The sequence below is a fragment of the Carcharhinus amblyrhynchos genome, chromosome 6 (genome assembly GCF_965287045.1).
Source record: "Carcharhinus amblyrhynchos chromosome 6, sCarAmb.v2.hapA, whole genome shotgun sequence".
NCBI classification, from domain to species: Eukaryota; Metazoa; Chordata; class Chondrichthyes; order Carcharhiniformes; family Carcharhinidae; genus Carcharhinus; species Carcharhinus amblyrhynchos.
In genome coordinates, this window is record NC_137329.1 from 5,834,055 (window position 1) to 5,855,360 (window position 21,306).

The 21,306-nt window shown below is 44.1% G+C and overlaps 1 protein-coding gene across 1 annotated transcript in view; it reads right to left on the bottom strand.

Annotated features, from left to right (window-relative positions):
* cstpp1 (centriolar satellite-associated tubulin polyglutamylase complex regulator 1) overlaps window positions 1-21,306 on the bottom strand; it is a 265,683-nt gene that overhangs the window by 71,785 nt on the left and 172,592 nt on the right. Inside the window, exon 4 of the mRNA XM_080191528.1 lies at window positions 4,677-4,761. Within this exon, the coding sequence (XP_080047654.1) occupies window positions 4,677-4,761 (85 nt within the window). The remainder of the gene's footprint in view (window positions 1-4,676; window positions 4,762-21,306) is intronic.

Consider the following 21,306-nt stretch of genomic DNA (forward strand, 5'->3'; position numbering starts at 1 on the left):
TGCACCAAGTCGTGGTGGAAACCTACTGATTCCTGGAAGAAGACTTGCTGCTTGTTGGACCTGGTGGCCATGTGATACCAGTGGCTGTCGAAGTCATGACATGAGTAAATGGTGCAAAAGAGTAAAACATTTGCGCTTTAGCTAATCAATATAAACTTTCCAATATTACATTTTCTCACAAAGCCACGTGTGTACACTTGTACAACAACAATGCTTTCCATTTCTCTTTCCAGTCTCTTTGACTCTGGGGCGACATGCTGGCACAGTGGTTAGTACTGCTGCCTCACAATGCCAAAGACCCAGGTTCGATTCCCAGCATGGGTCACTGTCAGTGTGGAGTCTGCACGTTCTCCCCATGTCTGCGTGGGTTTCCTCTACGTGCTCTGATTTCCTCCCACAGTCCAAAAGGTGTGCTGGTTAGGTGCATTGGCCATGCTAAATTCTCCTTCAATGTACCTGAACAGGTGCCGGATTGTGGCAACTAGGGGATTTTCACAGTAACTTCATTGTGGTGTTAATGTAAGCTTACTTGTGATGCTAATAAGTAAACTTTAAAAACTACATGGTGAAGCTCCAGTGATTTCAGCTGGGGTAGGGACAGGTTGCTCTGATCTCTGCTCTGACAGTTTTTAGCTGATACCATTTGAGTTTTGGAGAGCACAGAGATTCTGAGAAAGACTGTTCTACCTGCACCCGTGCAGAGACACACTCAGGCACTGGGAGACAAGGCAGCATGGCTGTATGCAGCAGCGAAATGGTAGGGGAGGGCAGGGTGGCAAGGGTAAAATGGTGTGCAGAGCAGTGTACCAGAAGTGAAAGGATTTTGAGTGGAACTCCCATGTTCCATTTGACAATGGTCCCTCTCTCGGTCCAGCTGCTTTTCACTGCTAGCTGACTGGGAGCACCTTGGCGCAGTCAGTGCAGGATTGTAAGCCTCTTCACAAAGCAATATTGTGGGATAAAGTGAAGACTATCAAAATTTGGCATTTGGCATGCCCACTACAATTCTCACCAACTTTTACAAATGCACCATAGAAAGCATTCTTTCTGGTTGTATCACAGCTTGGTATAGGCTCCTGCTCTGACCAAGACCGCAAGAAATTACAAAGGGTTGTGGACAAAGCCCATCCATCATGCAAACCAGCCTCCCATCCCATTGACTCTGTCTACACTTCCTGCTGACTCAGAAAAGCAACCAGCATAATCAAGGACCCCGTGCACCCCGGACATACTCTCTTCTAGCTTCTTCTGTCAGGAAAAAGACACAAAAGTCTGAGGACACGTTCCAACTGAGTCAAGAATAGCTTCTTCCCTGCTGCTGTCAGACTTTTGAATGGTCCTACCTTTTATTAATTTGATCTTTCTCTACACCCTAGCTATTACTGTAACACTACATTCTGCACTCACTCGTTTCCTTCTCTATGTATGGTATGCTTTGTATAGCGTGCAAGAAACAACACTTTTCACTCTATGCTAATACATGTGACAATAATAGATCAAATCTAATCTGGAGAATGAGGATACAGGAAAATCCATGTCTCAGAGTAGGTAAAATATAAAGAGGAACAAACATGCATACAATTGTGGAAGAAAGTCTGAGCTGTGAAAGTTCTTGCATTGTCCCCAGAGAGGCAAATTTGCAGTTAAATTATTGATAAATAACTCATTCCAGTGTGTCTGTCTAAAGAATATGCTTATCCAATAGATTCAAAACTGCACTTTATGGTTTAATTGAATAATCCATCTTCATCTTTTTTTAAATTTTGTCATTAGACATTATATTGGTTCAAAAATATTTTTAAAATGTAATTTTAAAACTATAATGATATAGTTTTTAGTGAGTGGTTTATGTTTCCAGTACCAAATGCTGGGATGCAAGTGCCTGGAGACTGTCACAAAAAGCTGTCATCCAACACTCTGAAGCCATTTTGTAACTGCACCGTCTATTTGCTTTCGCTCTGAAGACAGCATAATAACTAACCTTTTATGATTGCTGTCACTGAACTGCATTCTCCAGCTCAGGGTGCAGCAAGAAGTAGAAACATTTGGTAAATTCGCTGGGTACAATTTAAAAGAAGCAATCGCAATCAGAGCAAAGAAGATGCAGCAGGGGTCAAATAAAGATTGTGCTCCAACATCTTTTCCCCCACCACACGGTCCCACTCCACCTCCCTGGCTCCGCTGTCCAGCTGCCTGGTTCCATTCTTTTCTGCCCAGCTATAGACAGAGAATCAGCAGCAGTGGCTTCTCCGGCCTCTCCCACACAGTTGGTTAGTACAAGATAGTGCCTGAAACTAATATTTAATTGAAAACAACAGAAGGAAGGAGAGGATAAGTCAGCCTGTGCTGCTTTTAAAGTCTATTTAATGGTCACACGTAAGGCTTACATTAACACTGCAATGAAGTTACTGCGAATTTCCCCCAGTCACCACACTCCAGTGCCTATTTGGGTCAATGCACCTTTACCAGCACGTCTTTCAGACTGTGGGAGGAAACTGGAGCACCCGGAGCAAACCCACACAGACACGGGGAGAACGTGCTAACTCCACACAGACATTGACCCAAGCCGGGAATCAAACCTGGGTCCCTGATGCTGTGAGGCAGCAATGCTAACCACAGTTACACCACGCTGACACCTTGATGGAGATAAAGGTGTCCTACAGAATCAATCCTTGTCCCCCTCCTGATCATAGGTGATGTTAGAAAACATGGCACCAGTTTCCACACATGCGCTGAAAACCCCATCAGACTCGACCTCATTACCAGCCCTCTTGACCCCTCCAATGTCTCCAAAGAGTCAGATTGCTTGTCCGATGTGTGATGCTGGATGAAAAGAAAGGAGGTTTGAGCACACTCCAAGCACATCTCTCCTTACAAACATTAGTTGAAATATGAGCCAATTTCTAGACGTACTGTCAGTGGGTGAGGCAACCACCCGGGTGCTATTTCAGAAATCTTATCCTGTGTCTTGTGTTGGAGCAAATGAAGCAGCTGAAGGTGGTTGGGCGGTACCCAGATCTCCAATTATCTTCAGTAAGAGGTTCAAAAGCAGCACAAGCTCACTTACCCTGTTTTCTTCTGTTGTTTTGGATTGGACATTATCTTCAGGCAGTATCTTGTACTCAATACATGGTGAACTCATGATGCTCTCCCGCTTTGTGGGTAAGTGCTACTTTACTGAAGTCTCTCCCCAGTGAATGATTAATACGTGGTTAATAAAGGGGGCGACCTGACACCACAGGGTGGGCTGACGGGGAGGACATTGTTTACTCTGTTCGGGCTCCCATGGTGACCGGATCTCAGTGTAGCCAGGCTTTGCTGGTGTGTTGAGGCCCTGCCCCCTATCTGACAGTCTGAAATATGCCCAGCTGTATTTTTTGTGGTGGAGTTGATAAGATCGAGAGAGAAACATGCCATTTTTTTCCACCAGAATTACCACTCTGCCATCTTTTGATAGGATTTCACCCGAAGTGTACAGTATTTCACATTTGTCCCCTTGCAAATTTCACATTCCTCTATATCAGCCTCAGAAACTTCTAAGACATGAACCAACGCTGCAATAGCTAGCACAGAAATAAAGTACAGCTGTATAAATTGTAAATTGGCAGCCGCCAGCTCATTCACCTCTGTTTCTTTTTGCCTGTGAATTAAACATGAAGTTTGATCGTTCCACAGAAAATTACATATACAATGCAGCTCTCCATTGCTGGCAAGATATCTTCAACATGCAAGTCAAATGCCTCTCATACAAACTAAATCAAGTTTGGGACAACAAAGCAAAAACAATTATACCAGTTGGCAAACAAACTAATTATAGGAAATTACTGAGCATTAATCACCAGCACGTGGAAAGAGTGAAATATTGTTACAAAAGTAAAAATATCCATCACCCTTCACTCCGTCACATCAGTTCTGGACTGGGTCTCCCTGGTTTGAAGACGCGGGAGCTGATTCTCCAGCCCCGTTAGCTCTGGGATCAAATCTCGCTGGGCCAGTGAATTCGGTAAGAGGTCAGAAACGGGGGCCTGAATTCTCTGGCCACTCACGCCGGTGGGACTCTCCACTTCCACCAGCAGCGCATCCCCCACCCACGGTTCTCCTGTTGGCATGGGGTGATGTCAATGGAAATTCCCATTGACAGTGGCAGGACCGGAGAATCCTGCCACTAGAGAACAAGGCACCACCTCCTGCCAGTGGGAAGCATGCGGTTGGGAGGCCAGAGAATCTTGCCTGGGATTTCCACAGGAATTAAATAACTTCCAATGCTCCCAACTGGTTCCACTTGGCTTGATCAGTATCTCGCCCAGAAAATGCATTCATTTTGATCTCATTAGTGAGATTAAAGTCATTTGTAGTAGCCTCCCTGTTTGCTACCCCCCCACCCCTCCAATCTGGGCCTGATGCCAGTGATTGGGGAGTGGGGGGTGTCTGTAGGATTATTGGGGTTAAAAGCTGCGTCCTGATCTCTTGTCGGTGTCTTTAGGTCCCACACATCTCATTCGCAGCGTAAATAACCCCAAGCTCCAAAAGAATGTCCAAGAGTGGGTGGATTGAGATCAGGATTGCACGACCCACCTAATGGGAATTGCATCCCGGTTCCTGTCGGAGACCACTTTTAGAAATGTTTTGGGAGAATCAGTTAGATTTGTTGAGTAAGGGAAATAAATACTATTTACCTTGCTGCTTTCTGGGCAAGATTCATTGGAAAGTCTTGACAAATCAGCTGAAGTAAAGAATGATACTCCTTCACTGTCAACAGGTCTGAAATAGAATAATTTGAAATTATAATTTGTCATTTCAGTATAAATCTAGAATAGTTAATAGTTAACTGCATGAATCTGACAGCAAGTACAATATGTGTTATGATTGACACTGTTAAATTGAACAATAAGAAGTTATTTACCATTAGAACTACAAAAGGTTGTGAATGTAGCCCAATCCATCACGCAAACCAGCCTCCCATCCACTGACTCTATCTACACTTCATGCTCCCTTGGCAAAACAGTCAGCATAATAAAGGACCCTATGCACTCCGGTCATTCTCTCTTCCACCTTCTTCCGTCAGGAAAAAGATACAGAAGTCTGAGGACACATACCGACTGACCCAAGAACAGCTTCTTCCCTGCTGCTGTCAGACTTTTGAATGGACCTACCTCACATTAAGTTGATCTTTCTCTACACAGTAGCTATGACTGTAACACTACATTCTGCACCGTCTCGTTTCCTTCTCTACGAATGGTATGTTTTGTCTTTATAGTGGGCAACAAACAATACATTTCACTGTATGTTAATACATGTGACATTAATAAATCAAATCAAATCAGAAGGGATGGAGTGCTCAGCTTGGTCAGGAGTTAATTGTGTTCACTTTTCAATATGTTTGGAACTTGTTTTTGTGACGAGAAGCCTTTGTCCAGTGATGTATCACAGGGATCGGGTGCTGGGTCCCTTGTTTTTGTAGTGTCCATTAATAATCTAGATGTGAATGTAACTCATAATCACCTGCCATTTCTGCTGCCAGTCTCGCAGTTTTAAATCTTTGCGCTTCCATATTGTTTCTCACTACTTCAGGAAGTGAATTTTTAAATTCTTCCAAAATAATCATTTCCCTAAGATTGTTATATGTCTGTTATCTACCTGTCAGAATTTAATTCCTTCAACTTGCACATACGTTTGACCAGGTTCCTTCCTTATATTTCTAAACTTCTGTCTATAGGCTTTGCGGCACATGTTCATATGCATTTAAAATGGCTTTCTTCACCTCATTTTAATCCCCAGCTACTTCCTCTGAGAGTGATGCAAACACTTCACTAGCTCTACCTGTCAACCTCGTTTGGAGCAACAACATCCACACGATCTGTGGCAATGTTTTGTTTAACTACTTTCTCAAATGAAATGAAAAAGACTTCTACATCCTTCTCGTTAAAACCTTGGCAGTAGTTGAATACATTTAAACATATCCCCAATAGGCCTTTGACTAAACTGGGTTTATTCTTCCGCACTTTCCTCAAGTTCCAACTTTGCTGCCATCATGTTAAGTCGATAATTTTTTTTTGCATTTCTAGTTTCTGAAGTTTAAATGCTATTTCTTTTTCTTTCCCTTCTCCCTCTTTCCTTTCCTTTAAATCCAATTCAAGCTACCTCAATTCTTTTTTTTGCGGCAACTGCTTATTTGTAACAGAATTTTAGCCAATTCCAATGATTCAGACTGTGTCTCTGGTGATTTTAAATGCTGAGCTATCGTTCAATTTCCTTCTCATCCTTTCAGGCAAAATTAACTGCAGCTTGTTCCCCAAATCCAAGAGAGTTGTTTTAACCACCCTATGAGAACCACACCAAGTGACCTCTTCCACACCCAGATGAACTTTAGTCACTAAAAGAGCCATTTTCACAAGACATTCCCTATTTACACTAACCAAATGCAACATCTGAAAGAAAGCACCAAGTCCTCGACATCCACTACCTTTGCATTAAATGATCCCAAGCCAAACAAGCAATCATGCTTTTTAAATTCTGGACGAGCCCCCAGATTTTGTTAGGAGCCCGGGTCAGAATCCCGAGGTATATAGGCCCCAACAATTTTTCTATTTTGGCACAAATGTGAGGAAAGGATGTTTCACACCAGGAGACATTTCACTGACAAATTAGCAATCTTTTATCTAAACAATTTATTCACAACACATTAGATTACAAAAGCAGGGAAGTCATGGTAGGGTTGAATAGAACTTTGGTGAGACCACAACTAGAGTACAGTGCGCAGTTCTAGTCGCTACATTATTGGAAGGATGTGATTACACTTGGAGGTGCAGGGGAGATTCACCAGGATGTTGCCTGGGATGGAATGTTTTAGTTATGAAGAGAGGTTGGATAGACATGGGTTATTTTCATGGAGCACAGAAAACTGAGGGGTGACTTGATCAGGGTGTACAAGATTAAGAGGGGCATGGGCAGGATGGATAGGAAGCAGCTGTCCCTCTTAGTTGAAAGGTTGGTCATGAAGGGACATTGATTCAACATGAGGGACAGGGGGTTTAAGGGGAGATGTGAGAAAGAACATTTTTACCCAGAGGATGGTGATGGTCTGGAATGCGCTACCTGGGAGGGTGGCGGAGGTGGGGTGCCTCACATCCTTTAAAAAGTAACTGGATGGGCACTTGGCACATCATAACATTCAAGGCCATGGGCCAAGTGCTGGCAGATGGGATCTGGTGGGAGTTCAGGTGTTTCTAATGTGTTGGTGTGCATTCGATGGGCTAAAGGACCTCTTCTGCACTGTATGATTTTATGATTCTACAAACACAGTCTAAGCATAACTCTAACAAAGAGTAGTACAATTTTTAAACTTGAAAAGAAACAACTCTAATTTCTAACTTATTACTGTTTCAGTTCCAAATAAGCAACATTCTTCCTATAGACTCAAAATACACTTAAAATATAGTTAGCAAACCTAGGTATACTTGCTATAAATGGAGCCATCAGAGTGGCTTTGCAGAGAGAGTAGCATACAGATTTGTCTTTAAACTGCTCCAGCCAGCAAAAGGAAACAGACGCCTGTTTACTCTCTTCTACAAACTTATCTCCTTTCATTAACCATATCATCACAGAGTGGTATGATGGCACAGTGGTTCGCATTGCTGCCTCACAGTGCCAGGGGCCCGGGTCCGATTTCCAGGTTGGGTGACTGTGTCCCAAATCTGCGGAGTCTGCACATGTACCTAGACAGGGACAAGAGTATGGCGACTAGGAGATTTTATAGTAACTTCATTGCAGCGTTAATGTAAACCTACTTGTGACACTAATAAATAAATTAAACTGACTCTCTGTAGTCTAGAAGGAGGCCATTTGGCCTATGGGGTCTGCATTTACTCTCTGACAGAGTATCTTACCCAGGCCCTTTCCTCTGCCCTATTCCTGTAATTCCACACATTTACCATGGCTAATCCATCCAACCTTCACAACCCAGGACACTAAGGGCCAATTGATCACGGGCAGTTCACCTGACCTGCACATCTTTGGACTGTGGGAGGAAACCGGAACACCTGGAAGAAAGCCACGCAGACACGAGGAGCATGCGCAAACTCCGCACTGTCATCCAAGGTTGCAATTGAGTCCAGGTCTCTGGAGCTGCGAGGCAGCAGTGCTAACCAGTGTGTGATATGGTCAAAATTAAAATAATCCAGCAAGCCTTACGAAAAGCATAAGTAATTCCTTTGGAAGTCACACTGAAGAAAACAGGATGTCTGCTAAGGGTCATTAATTGTTAATGGAAAACAGAAAAATTTCTGAACCAAAAAAAACATTTTGCATCTGGGATAAGGCAGTGTTCAAATTACTTAAAAGCACAAAATACACAAATTATAGGTTCTTTAATCTTCAGTCAAAGTTCCTGGGACATCCAATTACACAGTTAAATGAGGATTTTAATTTCCCTACTACAGTATCGAAATTCAGCAGAATCAGTTCTCCCAAACACCTGCTTCCCTGCACAAAGTAGCAAACCTTCTTGTAATTACAAGCAATCCACAGGTGCTACATCAATTCAAAATGATCCAAACTACAAAAGGTTGAGAATGTAGCTCAATTCATCATCCATTGATTCTGTTTACACTCCCCGCTGCCTCGGCAAAGCATAATTAAGGACTCCATGCAGATCTGACATTCTGTCTTCCACCTTCTTCCATCAGGAAAAAGATACAAAAATCTGAGGTCACGTACCAACCTACTCAAGAACAGCTTCTTCCCTGCTGCCGTCAGACTTTAGAATGGACTTACTTTGCATTAAGTTGATCTTTCTCTACACCCTAGCTATGAATGTGCCACTACATTCTGCATTCTCTCCTTTCCTTCTCTATGTCTGTGTGGCATGCAGGAAACAATACTTTTCACTGTATGTGACAATAATAAATCAAATCAAATCAAATCAATTCTTTCCCGCTTCCTGTATCATGTCTTCAAATGGCAAACCAGGTTAACAAAACATTTACAATGGAAACTCAACATCATTAAGATATGGCGATTTTAAGCCAATAAACACATTTTGTGTTTGGACGAGACATAATGGGCTGGATTCTCATAGGTGTAAAATTCAGTGTCAAGGCAGCAGGTCAAGAACCTGACACCAAACCACTGGTTTCCTATAATACAGTAGCTGAAATAACAAACTGCACACCACTTAATTAAAATCATCAATGGCCAGTTGAGCTGGCTAACAAGCTAATTCATCTGCATATTACACTGGCCATGCCACAATATGGTTAGCACTGGCAGGCAGGCAGGAGTGGGGAGTCTACCTTTTCACAATACAGGGTGAAAAGGTTGGAAGGAATAGGGGAAGGAAAGGGAGTATATCCTTTGTGTGGATCAGGACCCCCGTCCTCCCCTTCCCGCCTCTCCTGCGTAAACCATTGAGCTTCCCTGCCCGTTCTCTTGCCGACACCTTTCTCACCACCACCACTGAGGTGTTCAATTCTTCCCCAGCCTAAAACCCAAGGACATGTCAGAGTTGAGATGCCATCCATCTTCTTTGTGAGTCTACTTGCAGACCCAGCGGTGTCCTTGATTGAGGTGAGCACACTGCTCGGACTACTTGTGGCGGCAGCCAATCATATTGATCGGCAGCTCTTGAGGGCGAGGTCAGTGGGGTGGAGACATGAGGGGGGGAGAGGTATGGTTGTGGGGGGGGGCGGTGATGGGAGGGGGGGGCGTGTAGAAGTTCCACTCTTGCTTGTTTAGGCTGCTGCAGCCAATAGTCAATGCAGAGTGGCATATTTTTAAGGCGGTTGGCTTGCTACCAACTTTTCTAATGTGGGGGGGGAGGGGGCGTGCAAGCAATACATCCACTACCATCCCCTCACCTAAAATCCAACCAATAATCTGAATTCCTTGATTACATTTATATTGATTTGATTTATCATTATCACATGTATTGGTATCCACGATTGTTTCTGACGTGCTATACAAAGCATACCATTTATAGAGAAGGAAAGGAGTGCAGGATGTAGCGTTACAGTGTTATTGAGAGTGTCTCCTACACTCATTACATGAAGCAATATGCTACGATACGCACGAAAACTGGTGATAATCACACTCTTATCATCAATTGAGAAAAACTGGATCAAATACATATTGCAGGAAAACCGTGAGGCGTTCTGGTGTTTAGTTACACCGTGGCAACTGGTATCCAATAATCTGAATTGCTTGAAAATGTGAACGACTCTCAAATGTTAAGGGCATTTCCCGCACTGATTTTTCAGCTGACAAACACAACTGATTCGTTCGCTGTGTCACAAATTCTCAGTCTCTGCAGTTCTGTCTCCTAAGTGTTGCCATTACTCCTTTCAGAATACACGCACAACACTCTGCCAGAAGCAGTAATAGTTCCAACATGAAGGAGTCGTGTTGGTCTTTTCAAAATAGCTGCCACTTTAAATATTTTTTTCCCTACGCTAACTGTAGAATAATGAACACCTGACGGTGGGTACAAGGCAGTAAGCAAATCAAGGTGTTCAACTGACACTGTAAATCACGAGAACAAAGCTGTAACCAGATATTCCAGCTACTGGATCCAGAAATCTGGCTGCAGCTATGAAATTCCTCTCTGGTATTGATTCTACCCTTTAAATTTCATACGGATGTTTCAGTCCATTGTTAACCAGTATTCATGCCCCTTCTCTATAATGCAATAGGACATTAAGGGGCTACCGTGGTGTAGAAATCATGTGGGAACAGGAGCGTTCATTAAGCTTCATTTTGAGAGGACTCTATCAGTGAGGAAGCGGGTAGAGATGTGGAGGGCTTTGAAAGAGAATTACAAAGGGCGAGAGTTCTGCTACAAATGTGAAGTGGACGGAGGAGGATGGACAGCAGGCCTGCGTCAGTGCAGTGGTGGACGCAGGAGAGGATCGAGAGTGCAGGAATGTGAGAAGTAGGAGCAGGAGTAGACCAGGTGCTCCTGGTGATCGATAGAACACAGACATTGAAGCTCGGCTCTGAGGGAAACACAATGCCAAATTTATATGCAGTCTTAAACAAAACAGAAAATGTCAGAAATACTTTAGGCAGCGTCTGTGGAGAGAGAGACAGTTAGCAAGCTGCATTTTACCTGGCTCCCCCCCTCCACACACACAGAGGCAGAACCCACTAATGTGCTCTCAACAATCCCTGTTTGTTGTAAAAACCCACCTGGTTCACTAACTTCTTTAGGGAAGGAAATCTGCTGTCCTTACCTGGTCTGGCCTACATGTGATTCCAGACCCTGAGCAATGTGCTTGACTCTTATCTGCCCTCTGAAATGGCCCAGCAAGCCACTCAGTTCAGGGCAATTAAGGATGGGGCAACAAATGCTGGTCCAGTCAGTAAAGTGTTGTAGGTCAGCAAAGTCAGTAAAACCCATGTCCTATGAAAGAATGAAGAAAATAATTGTTTCTTTTCCCCTATTATCTCTGATTCATTTCCGTAACCAGAGAACAAAGATTTTTGGTAAGCAAGCATTCTGTCACTGAAAACCGTCCTCTTCACTCACTCGATCAAATCCCTCCATGATAAGAACATAAGAACATAAGAAATAGGAGCAGGAGTAGGCCATCTAGCCCTTCGAGCCTGCCCCACCATTCAATAAGATCATGGCTGATCTGTCGTGGCTCAGTTCCACTTTCCCGCCCTCTCCCCATAACCCTTAATCCCCTCTCTTATCAAAAACCCATCAACCCGCGTCTTAAATATATTTAGCGAGGCAGCCTCCACCACTTCAACGGGCAGAGAATTCCAGAGATTCACCACCCTTTGAGTGAAGAAGTTCCTCCTCAACTCCGTTCTAAACCGCCCCCCTTTTATCTTGAGGCTGTTCCCCCTAGTCCTACTGTCTTTTTTGAGCGGGAAGAGTCTCTCCACCTCTATCCTATCCATCCCATTCATCATCTTATACGTCTCAATGAGATCTCCCCTCATTCTTCTAAACTCTAACGAGTACAAGCCTAGTTTATTCAGCCTCTCCTCATAGCTCAACCCCCTCAACTCTGGTATCAGCCTAGTAAACCTCCTCTGCACTCCCTCCAAGGCCAAAATATCTTTGCGCAGGTGCGGCGCCCAAAACTGCACACAGTACTCCAGCTGCGGCCTCACCAATGCCCTATACAGCTGCAGCAAGACCTCCCTACTTTTATATTCAATCCCCCTCGCTATGAAGGCCAGCATCCCATTCGCCTTCCTGACCACCTGCTGCACCTGCAAGCTGGGTTTTTGCGACTCATGCACAAGGACCCCGAAATGACTGCATATGTATAATAAGACAATGCCCTGCAGTAAGACCATAATTTAATTGTACTGGAACAATAAGTGAGGAAATTATAGAATGTGTAATTCTGATGAAATACACCATCTTGTTTACATTTATACAACATTTATTTCATTTCAAGGAAAACTATCTAACAGTGCCCTAAATATTTAAACAGTTACTAAATTCCACTTGTCCAAGCATTCTATCCATAAAGAAGACAGTCAAAAGATTTTCTTAGTAAATTAACTCTTCCATTTATTTCACTTTACACTCAACCCTGGAATACCTAGGTAACAAGGACACCAATGTTAGGTTCCTATTTATTGACTACAGCTCAGCCTTCAACACCATTATTCTGGCAAAACCCATCTCCAAACTCTGTGGCCTGGGCCACGGCTCCTCCCTCTGCAACTGGATCCTCGACTTCCTAACCCATAGACCGCAGTCAGTAAGGACTAGGCAGCAACACCTCCTCCACAATCACCCTCAACAGCAGTGCCCCACTAGGCTGTGTCCTCAGTCCCTTACCATACTCCGTATGCACATATGACTGTGTGGCCAAATTCCCCTCCAACTCCATTTTCAAGTTTATTGATGACACCACCATAGTGGGTCGGATCTCAAACAATGAGACAGAGTACAGGAATGAAATAGAGAATCTGGTGAACTGGTGCGATGACAATAACCTCTCCTCAGTTTCAGCAAAATGAAAGAGATTGTCTCCGACTTCAGGAAGCATGGTGGAGGACATACTCCTATCCACATCAATGAGGATGAAGTATTAATGGTCAAGAGCTTCAACTTTCTTGGTGTCCAGATCACCAACAACCTGTAAGGAAATTTGGCATGTCAGCTACGACTCTCACCAACCTTTACAGATGCGCCATAGAAAGCATTCTTTCTGGTTGTATCACAGCTTTAGTATGGCTCCTGCTCTGCCCAAGACCACAATAAAGTACAAAAGGTTCTGAACGAAGCCCAGTCCATCACAAAAACCAGCCTCCTATCTATTGACTTTGCCTTGGAAGAGTAGCCAGCATAATCAACATCCCCACACACCCTGGACATTCTCTCTTCCACCTTCTTCTGTCGGGTAAAAGATACAAAAGTCATGTACTAACCGACTCAGGAACAGCTTCTTCCCTGCTGCTATAGTACTTTTGAATGGACCTATTTTAAATTAAGCTGATCTTTCTCTACACCCTAGCAATGACTGTAACACTATATTCTGCACTCTCTTCTCCTTCTCTAAACGATATGCTTTTTTCTGTATAGCACGCAAGAAACAATACATTTCACTGTATACTAATACATGTGTCAATAATCAAATCTGAGCTACAATGTTACGAGAGAATATTGCTGCTGAAAAGAAATACATTTGGCAGGAACTTTTCCGCTTTTTGTACCTGCGATGTTTTGGGATTTATCGCCTGTTTTCACCAAAAGGATTGGAATTGGATTTTGCTAAAGTTTTTGTTTTTTTTTTAAAATTAGCTCAGGTTAAACATCCTGCCAGCCACATGCTACAGTCACTTAGACAGTAAAGAGAATTACTTCTTCATGAACTCATTATCCTCACTTCAAGCTGTCATCTACCTGGGATATTATTGATTCTTGGGCACCGGGGAGGGATTTGTCTGCTGGAAATGTACTGGAGAGTGAAGTTGCCAGTTGAGTTGACACTGGGCTGGATTTTATGACTGCACTCTGGGTGGGCTGATCAGCCACCCACCCTGTGCAATGGGTAAAATCCAGTGTGATGACATCAGTTCGGCAATCCAAAGTCAACATGCCTGTCTCCAATATTATGGAAGCTGAGTGGGCGTCAAAATTGGAAGCTGTCCCGCCATTTAAAAAAAAATTAACAAGCTATTGAGCTTGACTGCAATCTCGTTGCGCACTCTGTTTCTCAATAGTCGGCTGGGGAATGTTTTGAGGTGATTGATGCCAGGTATGAGGAGGCGGCACAGGGGTGGGTGCCAATGCGCCATGATTGCAGCAGACTGTTGGTGAAGGTGACACTTTGGCTGTTATTGGGCTTTAGTTATTCACCCTTTTCTGGCTGCCATAAGAAAAAATGAGAAAGTGAGAAGGCTGGGAGTCTTTGAGAGGTATCTAGACAGGTACATAAATAGGCAGGAAGTAGAGGGTTACCGATCACATGGGAGCCTAAGGTCTTTAGTTTAGAAAGGCATCACGTGTCAGCACAGGCTTGGTGGGCCGAAGGGCCTGTTCCCGTGCTGTATTGTTCTTTGGTGGCCATGCCTGACTTCCTGTTTACGGCCGAACCCCTCACTCATCAGTCTAAATAGCCAGTTGGGCAGAGACATCCCACTCCCCAATGCAAATTGGCTGCCTTCCAACCGAGAGGCCATTGTCCAACGCAATGGTGAGACAGAAAAGGTGTGGACAAACAGACCACACACTGGTTGCTCAGCCTCCTTGCTACTGCCAGAAACCGTAACATACAGATGGATCACTGAATGGAAAAGCAGCCGGCGTGGTCACCCCGCCACTCCCGATGTACATGAGGAGAAAAATGATAAAGAGACATAACGTAAGGTCAGTCCATTGGATTGTCTTCTAAAACAAAGGCAAGAGAAAACTAAGCTAGTTATTTAAGATTAGTGTCAACCAATCTGTATAAGTCTTCATCTGTTTTAAGTGTAAGATGGGCCAAAATAAAGTTTAAGTCAATCCTCTAATCTGCAGCAAGGCGACATGTTTCCGTTTATATTCAGAAGGAGTGATTTGAAGTGATATGAAATAAGTGGGATTTGAACTGTTGCTTTGTACGTTCACTTGGAATCTATGGAGTAGTTTAATGATTCATGTCCGATCACAGCCTTCTGGAGTATTCACAGTTCACCCACTGAAAGACAGGAGCACACAGCTGAGCTCCTCTGTGAAACACACAGGGGCCAATTTTCCTCTCCCCTTCACTTACTTTTCCTGGCATGGACTTGGACTGGAAAGCAAGAGGATGAAAACTGGAACAGGAAAGTCAACAACTTAGTGTCAGAGACCCGACTGTAGCGATTTTCGGGTGGGCCACAGTTCACGCAGCCAATACTGGCACTGGAAAGGGGCACGTGCCTAATAAATGTATTTAATTGAAGGTCCTGTGCAATTAAGGTCGGGTGGCCGAATGTTCATTCTTCTTGGGCTCTTCAGGTGCTTATCAGAGCCCAACAAATTTCAGCAATTAGAATACAAGGAAGACAAAATTGTCAGCAAATGCTTCATTAATTACAGACCAAAAGCTACAAAGATGTAAACAAGCTTATTTCCCGTTCATCAGCTGCTGGCATGTACAAATGCTCTGTATTTAACGTTTCTGAGCTGCAAACTAATTGTTATGTGTTGCAAATGGAAATTCTAAAAATGTGCAATAAAAATGTTGACTGCAGTAAATTCACTGCAGTAAAAATATTGATTGCATTCAATAAAATGTGATAAAAATATCAATGTCATTAAACAAGACAATAAAGTCCTAACTACAATATAAAATACTGATTGAAAAATACCTGCAAAAACGGCAGTAAAAAAATTGAGTGCAGCAAAATGCAATTTAAACATTAAATTCAATAAAAAGGCAATCAAAAATATTGTCCACAATAAAAAACGTTACATTAGTGTAATTCTACCCTTTGCTGTCATTGAACCTGTTCCTCACTCTGATTTTGCTCTCTGTTTTCTTGCTTACAGCTAGACTACCTGGGCTTATTCACTGCCATCACTGTCATGTTACTAATGCTGCTTCTGCTTTTGCCAACACAGGAGAAACAGTTTTGTTTTCTCCCCAAAACCATCCCCATTTTAGCTCAGGCTACTAACATTAGGCACTTACTTATAATGAATGACCTTGGGTTCATTATCCTTCTCACGTAACATTATATTGGATATTCTGCATACAGTCTATCTGGCCAAGTACTGTATGGGGAGCTCAGTGCCACTGGCTCAGCTAAGACTTGCAAAGGAATCTCCTCTGATTGAATGTTGCCAAGGTCAGCAGTCTATTGTCAGCTCACAGTTGGAGCAGTCTTACAAATATACTGAGTGGACTGTTCTTCCTCAGCCACGATTGATAGTGATGGATTAGTTCTTGCCTTATGCAATTACACCTCTTGGGGCCTCAGAAATCTTTTCTCCATTCTTCACATTTACAGATATTGCACAGATAAAGTGTTGGAATTAACCTGCTGCCCTTACTGCTTGCTTTTGGATTACTTGTAGACTCTTAGGGGGTGTTTTAACCAAATCCACGGGCGGTTTCCCATTCGGTTTGGGATTAAAGTATTAAAAATCAGAATCCCAACCCAAATCCGTCACCTCCTTCTGGCTTCAGCTAAGGTGAAAGCTGAGTGAGTGAACAACTTGTTCCAGGGAGGTGGCGGAACTTTAGATATGATAATAAGGCCGTGAGCCTCACTGTTATTCTACATTTTGATTTTAAGAGGGTCAGGAAATCTGATAGCTCAGTGCAGGCAAAGGCTGTCAAATTCCGGAGGTTTTTACATACACCCTGGACCCAGTGTTTCTGCCTGGATAACATGCCTGCCACCAACAACGCATCCCCCCCACCCCCCCACCCCCACCCCCCACCACCCCCCTTCTGCCCCCACACAATGTTGGCATTCCTCCCTTAAGCATCCCAACTCCCACCCCAGACACAACTCTTGAACTCCCCACCCTAGTAGCCTTCTCGCTGATGTGACACCCCAATTGAGCCTGGATCTGGGATTGATTCCTCAGCTCTATCCCCCAATCAATCCCTATTTCTCCTCCTACCCCACTCCCCTGGGATTGATACCCCCAGATTGAGATCTCAATCCCACCCCACATCCTCTCCCCCGAGATCAACCCCACCTCCCTATTGAGATTGTTTCTCCCTCATGTGGACCAACCTAGCTTTGTTGCCTCCCGTGATTTATGCCTCATCAGACTGGAAACCGAGGCAATCAGTCGTAAGGCCATAAGATGCAGGAACAGAAGTAGGCAAATCAGCTCATTGAGCCTGCTCCTCCATTCAATAAAATCCTATCTGATCTGAAATAATTCTCAACTTCACTTTCCCACCTTATCCCCATAACCCTCACTGACTTTGGGGTGGTGAACTAGTCATTGACATCATGCGGCATGCAGGAGAGTCCAACCTTCTCAGTTTCCAGTTACGTCTGCCTCACTCGCAGCCCCGTTCCCAATGGGTCAGGTAATGGAGGTCTAGGCCAGATGGGTTGAATACCAGGAAGCCTCTGTGAATGGGTAAAACCAGACGGAAGTTGGTGTTTGACCTCAAAGTGTGCACTATGCTCGACTAAATGCTGCCAACTAAAGAAACTGCGGTAGGAGATGTCAAATTTCACATCACTGTGTTAGATTTTTTTCAACAAGTCTCCTCCACATTACCAGGAATGCCACCAGTGTGAACTTTTTACTGTAGAATGTACTCTGCTAGCCCTAGCCAGTTATCACTGGTGCTTTGTCTGACCTGAGTTGAAGAAATACTCAGCCAATCAAGTCTGCACCGACTGTTAATAGGTAGTAGAGTAAGTTGTCAAGAGGAGGTAAAGAGTCTACAACGAAGTATAGAAAAGTAGGCGAGTGGACAAAAATATGTCAGATTCAGTATGCTGTGGGAAAGTGTGAATTTGTCTGTCTTGGCAAGAAGAATAGAAAAACAGTATATTATTTACATGGACAGAGATTGCGGAACTCAGCAATAGAGAGGGAACTGGGTGCCCTGGTACACACATCACAAAACATTAGTGCACAGGTACAGCAAGGGATTAGGAAGGTAAATGGAATGTTTTTGTTTATTACAAGGGGAATAGAATGTAAAAGTTGGGAAGTTTTATTGCAGCTGTACAGAGCCTTGGTGAGACCACACCTGGAATACTATGTATAGTTTTGGTCTCATTATTGGCCTTGGAGGGTTGGAGGGAGTGCAGAGGAGGTTTACTAGGCTGATACCGGAGTTGAGGGGGTTGAGCTATGAGGAGAGGCTGAATAAACTAGGCTTGTACTCGTTAGAGTTTAGAAGAATGAGGGGAGATCTCATTGAGACGTATAAGATGATGAATGGGATGGATAGGATAGAGGTGGAAAGACTCTTCCCGCTCAAAAAAGACAGTAGGACTAGGGGGCACAGCCTCAAGATAAAGGGGGGGCAGTTCAGAACGGAGTTGAGGAGGAACTTCTTCACTCAAAGGGTGGTGAATCTCTGGAATTCTCTGCCCGTTGAAGTGGTGGAGGCTGCCTCGCTAAATATTTTTAAGAAGCGGGTTGATGGGTTTTTGATAAGAGAGGGGATTAAGGGTTATGGGGAGAGGGCGGGAAAGTGGAACTGAGCCACGACAGATCAGCCATGATCTTATTGAATGGCGGGGCAGGCTCGAAGGGCCAGATGGCCTACTCCTGCTCCTATTTTCTTATGTTCTTATGTTCTTATTATTTGAAAAAAACAATTGTGTTAGAAGCAATTCAGAGAAGGTTTATGTGATTCATTCCTGGGATGAAGGGTTTAACTTATGAAGGCTTATGGGCTAGCTGGGCCTAAATTCATTGGAATTTAGAAGAACGAGGGGTGATCTTACTGAAACATATCCTGAAAGGTAGATACTGGAAGGATGTTTCCCCTTGTAGGGGAGTCTAGAATCAGGTACACATTTTTAAGGATAAGAGATCTACCCTTTAAGACAGAGATGCAGAGAACTTCTTTCTTTCAGAGGGTCATTACTCTGTAGAATTCTCTTCCCCACAATGTACTGGAAGCTGAATCATTGAATTTATTCAAGGCTGTGATCAGCAGATTGTTGATAGACCAGGCAGTCAAGAATTCTGGGGGACAGACAAGCAAGTAGACCACAACCAGATCAGCCATAATCTAATCAAATGGTGGAGCAACTCAGAGGGCCGAATGGCCTACTCTAGCTCCTTAGCCCTGTGCTCCAGTGTAGATCTGAGGTATGAGTCACTGGCTGTGAATTACAATTCTAAATCGACCTGCCCACAGCAAACTCAACTTCCAGGTTTACAACAGCTTTCCCTATGCTGCTGACAGAAACTTTCTTCTGGAATTTGTTGCCTCTGATTGCACTGTTGCTGAATTGTTTGTTGTAGAGGACTGCCACCAAAGTCAACATTTATAAGCAGTAGCAACTCTGTAATGTACACAGAGTTATCTTTCTTCAGCACCTTACATTATGCTAAGTGGCAACTGTTGTATTTCGTTGTTTGCTGAATACAAACTTAGCAATCTCACCTAAGACTGATAAACTAAACAGTAGAACAGTGGGGGCGGCACGGTAGCACAGTGGTTAGCACTGCTGCTTCACAGCTCCAGGGTCCTGGGTTCGATTCCCGGCTCAGGTCACTCTCTGTGTGGAGTTTGCACATTCTCCTCATGTCTGCGTGGGTTTCCTCCGGTGCTTTCGTTCCCTCCCACAGTCCAAAAATGTGCGGGTTAGGTTGATTGGCCATGCTAAGACATTGCCCCCTGGTGTCCAGGGATGCATAGGTTAGAGGGATTAGTGGGTATAATATGTAGGAACATAGGGGTAGGGCCTGGGTGGGATTGTGTTAGGTGCAGACTCGATGGGCCGAAGGGCCTCTTTCTGCACTGTAGGGTTCTATGTAGCAAGCACAGGATTTCACAGCAGAGTGGTACGGTGGCACAGCGGTTAGCATTGCTACCACACAGTGCATGGGACCCAGGTTCGATTCCCGGCTTGGGTCACTGTCTGTGCAGAGCCTGTACATTCTCCCTGTGTCTGCGTGGATTTCCTCCGGTGCTCCGGTTTCCTCCCACAGTCCGAAAGAAGTGCTGGTTAGGTGCATTGGTCGTGCTAAATTCTCCCTCAGTGTACCCAAAAAGACATCGGAGCGTGGTGATGAGGGGATTTTCACAGTAACTTCATTGCAGTGTTAATGTAAGCCTACTTGTGACACTAATAAATAAAGTTAAAAAAAAAGCTTTAGTTAACAGGAAAGTATGGCTGCAATTCCTTCAAGCAAAACTGAAAGCTTTCTCTAACAGTGTCTGCTGATCACATGGTTTACATCCTGTCTCCATACTCATTACTATATCCTCTCAAAGTGATATCACAATAGTAACCATCAAGGATCTAGGATGGGATTGCTGGTTTTGGGGCCAGTGCGACCGGAAAAGGTCAGTGGACCTTTGCATGGTCTGCCCCCTCCCCCGACTGCTGCGATTCCTGCGAGACAGGTGATACTGGTGATGGGCAGGAAGGCTTTGGTGATGGGGTTGGAGCTGGCACAAGAGGGTGGAGCCATCAACCCCAAGCTGGCAGGGAAGCCTCCAGGGTTCAACAGACATGTGGAGGATGCACACACAGGTGATATCTCAAAGACTGTGGGGAAAGGCTCTTAACTGGCACTTAATTGACTACAAAAGGATGTGAATGTAGCCCAATTCAGCACGCAAACCAGCCTCCCATCCATTGACTCTGTCTACACTTCCCACTGCCTCAGCAAAGCAGCCAGCATATTTAAGGATCCCACGCACCCCGGACATTCACTCTTCCACCTTCTTCCATCGGGAAGAAGATACAAAGGTCTGAGGTCACGTATCAGCTCACTGAAGAACAGCTTCTTCCCTGCTGCTGTCAGATATTTGAATGGACTTACCTTGCATTAAGCTGATCTTTCTCTACACCCTGGCTATGACTGTAACACTACATTCTGCACTCTCTCCTCTCCTTCTCTATGAACGGTATGCTTGGTCTGTATGGCGTGCAAGAAACAATACTTTTCACTGTATGTCAATACATGACAATAATAAATCAAATCAAATCAAATCAAATCGAAGTAAGTAGCTTATAGACCAACATCTACAGCAATAGCAGGAGGCTGCCTACCACCTACCCTGCCTCTGCCTGAAAGCCATGGCTGCGGGAAGATTTTGGACACTCCAAGCCCCCACTTTCTCTCACCATTTTATGTCCATGCTGCCTCTTTTTGGGTCTTGCAGGTCCCATGAATTCAGCGTCATGTCTCTGCCATGGTGA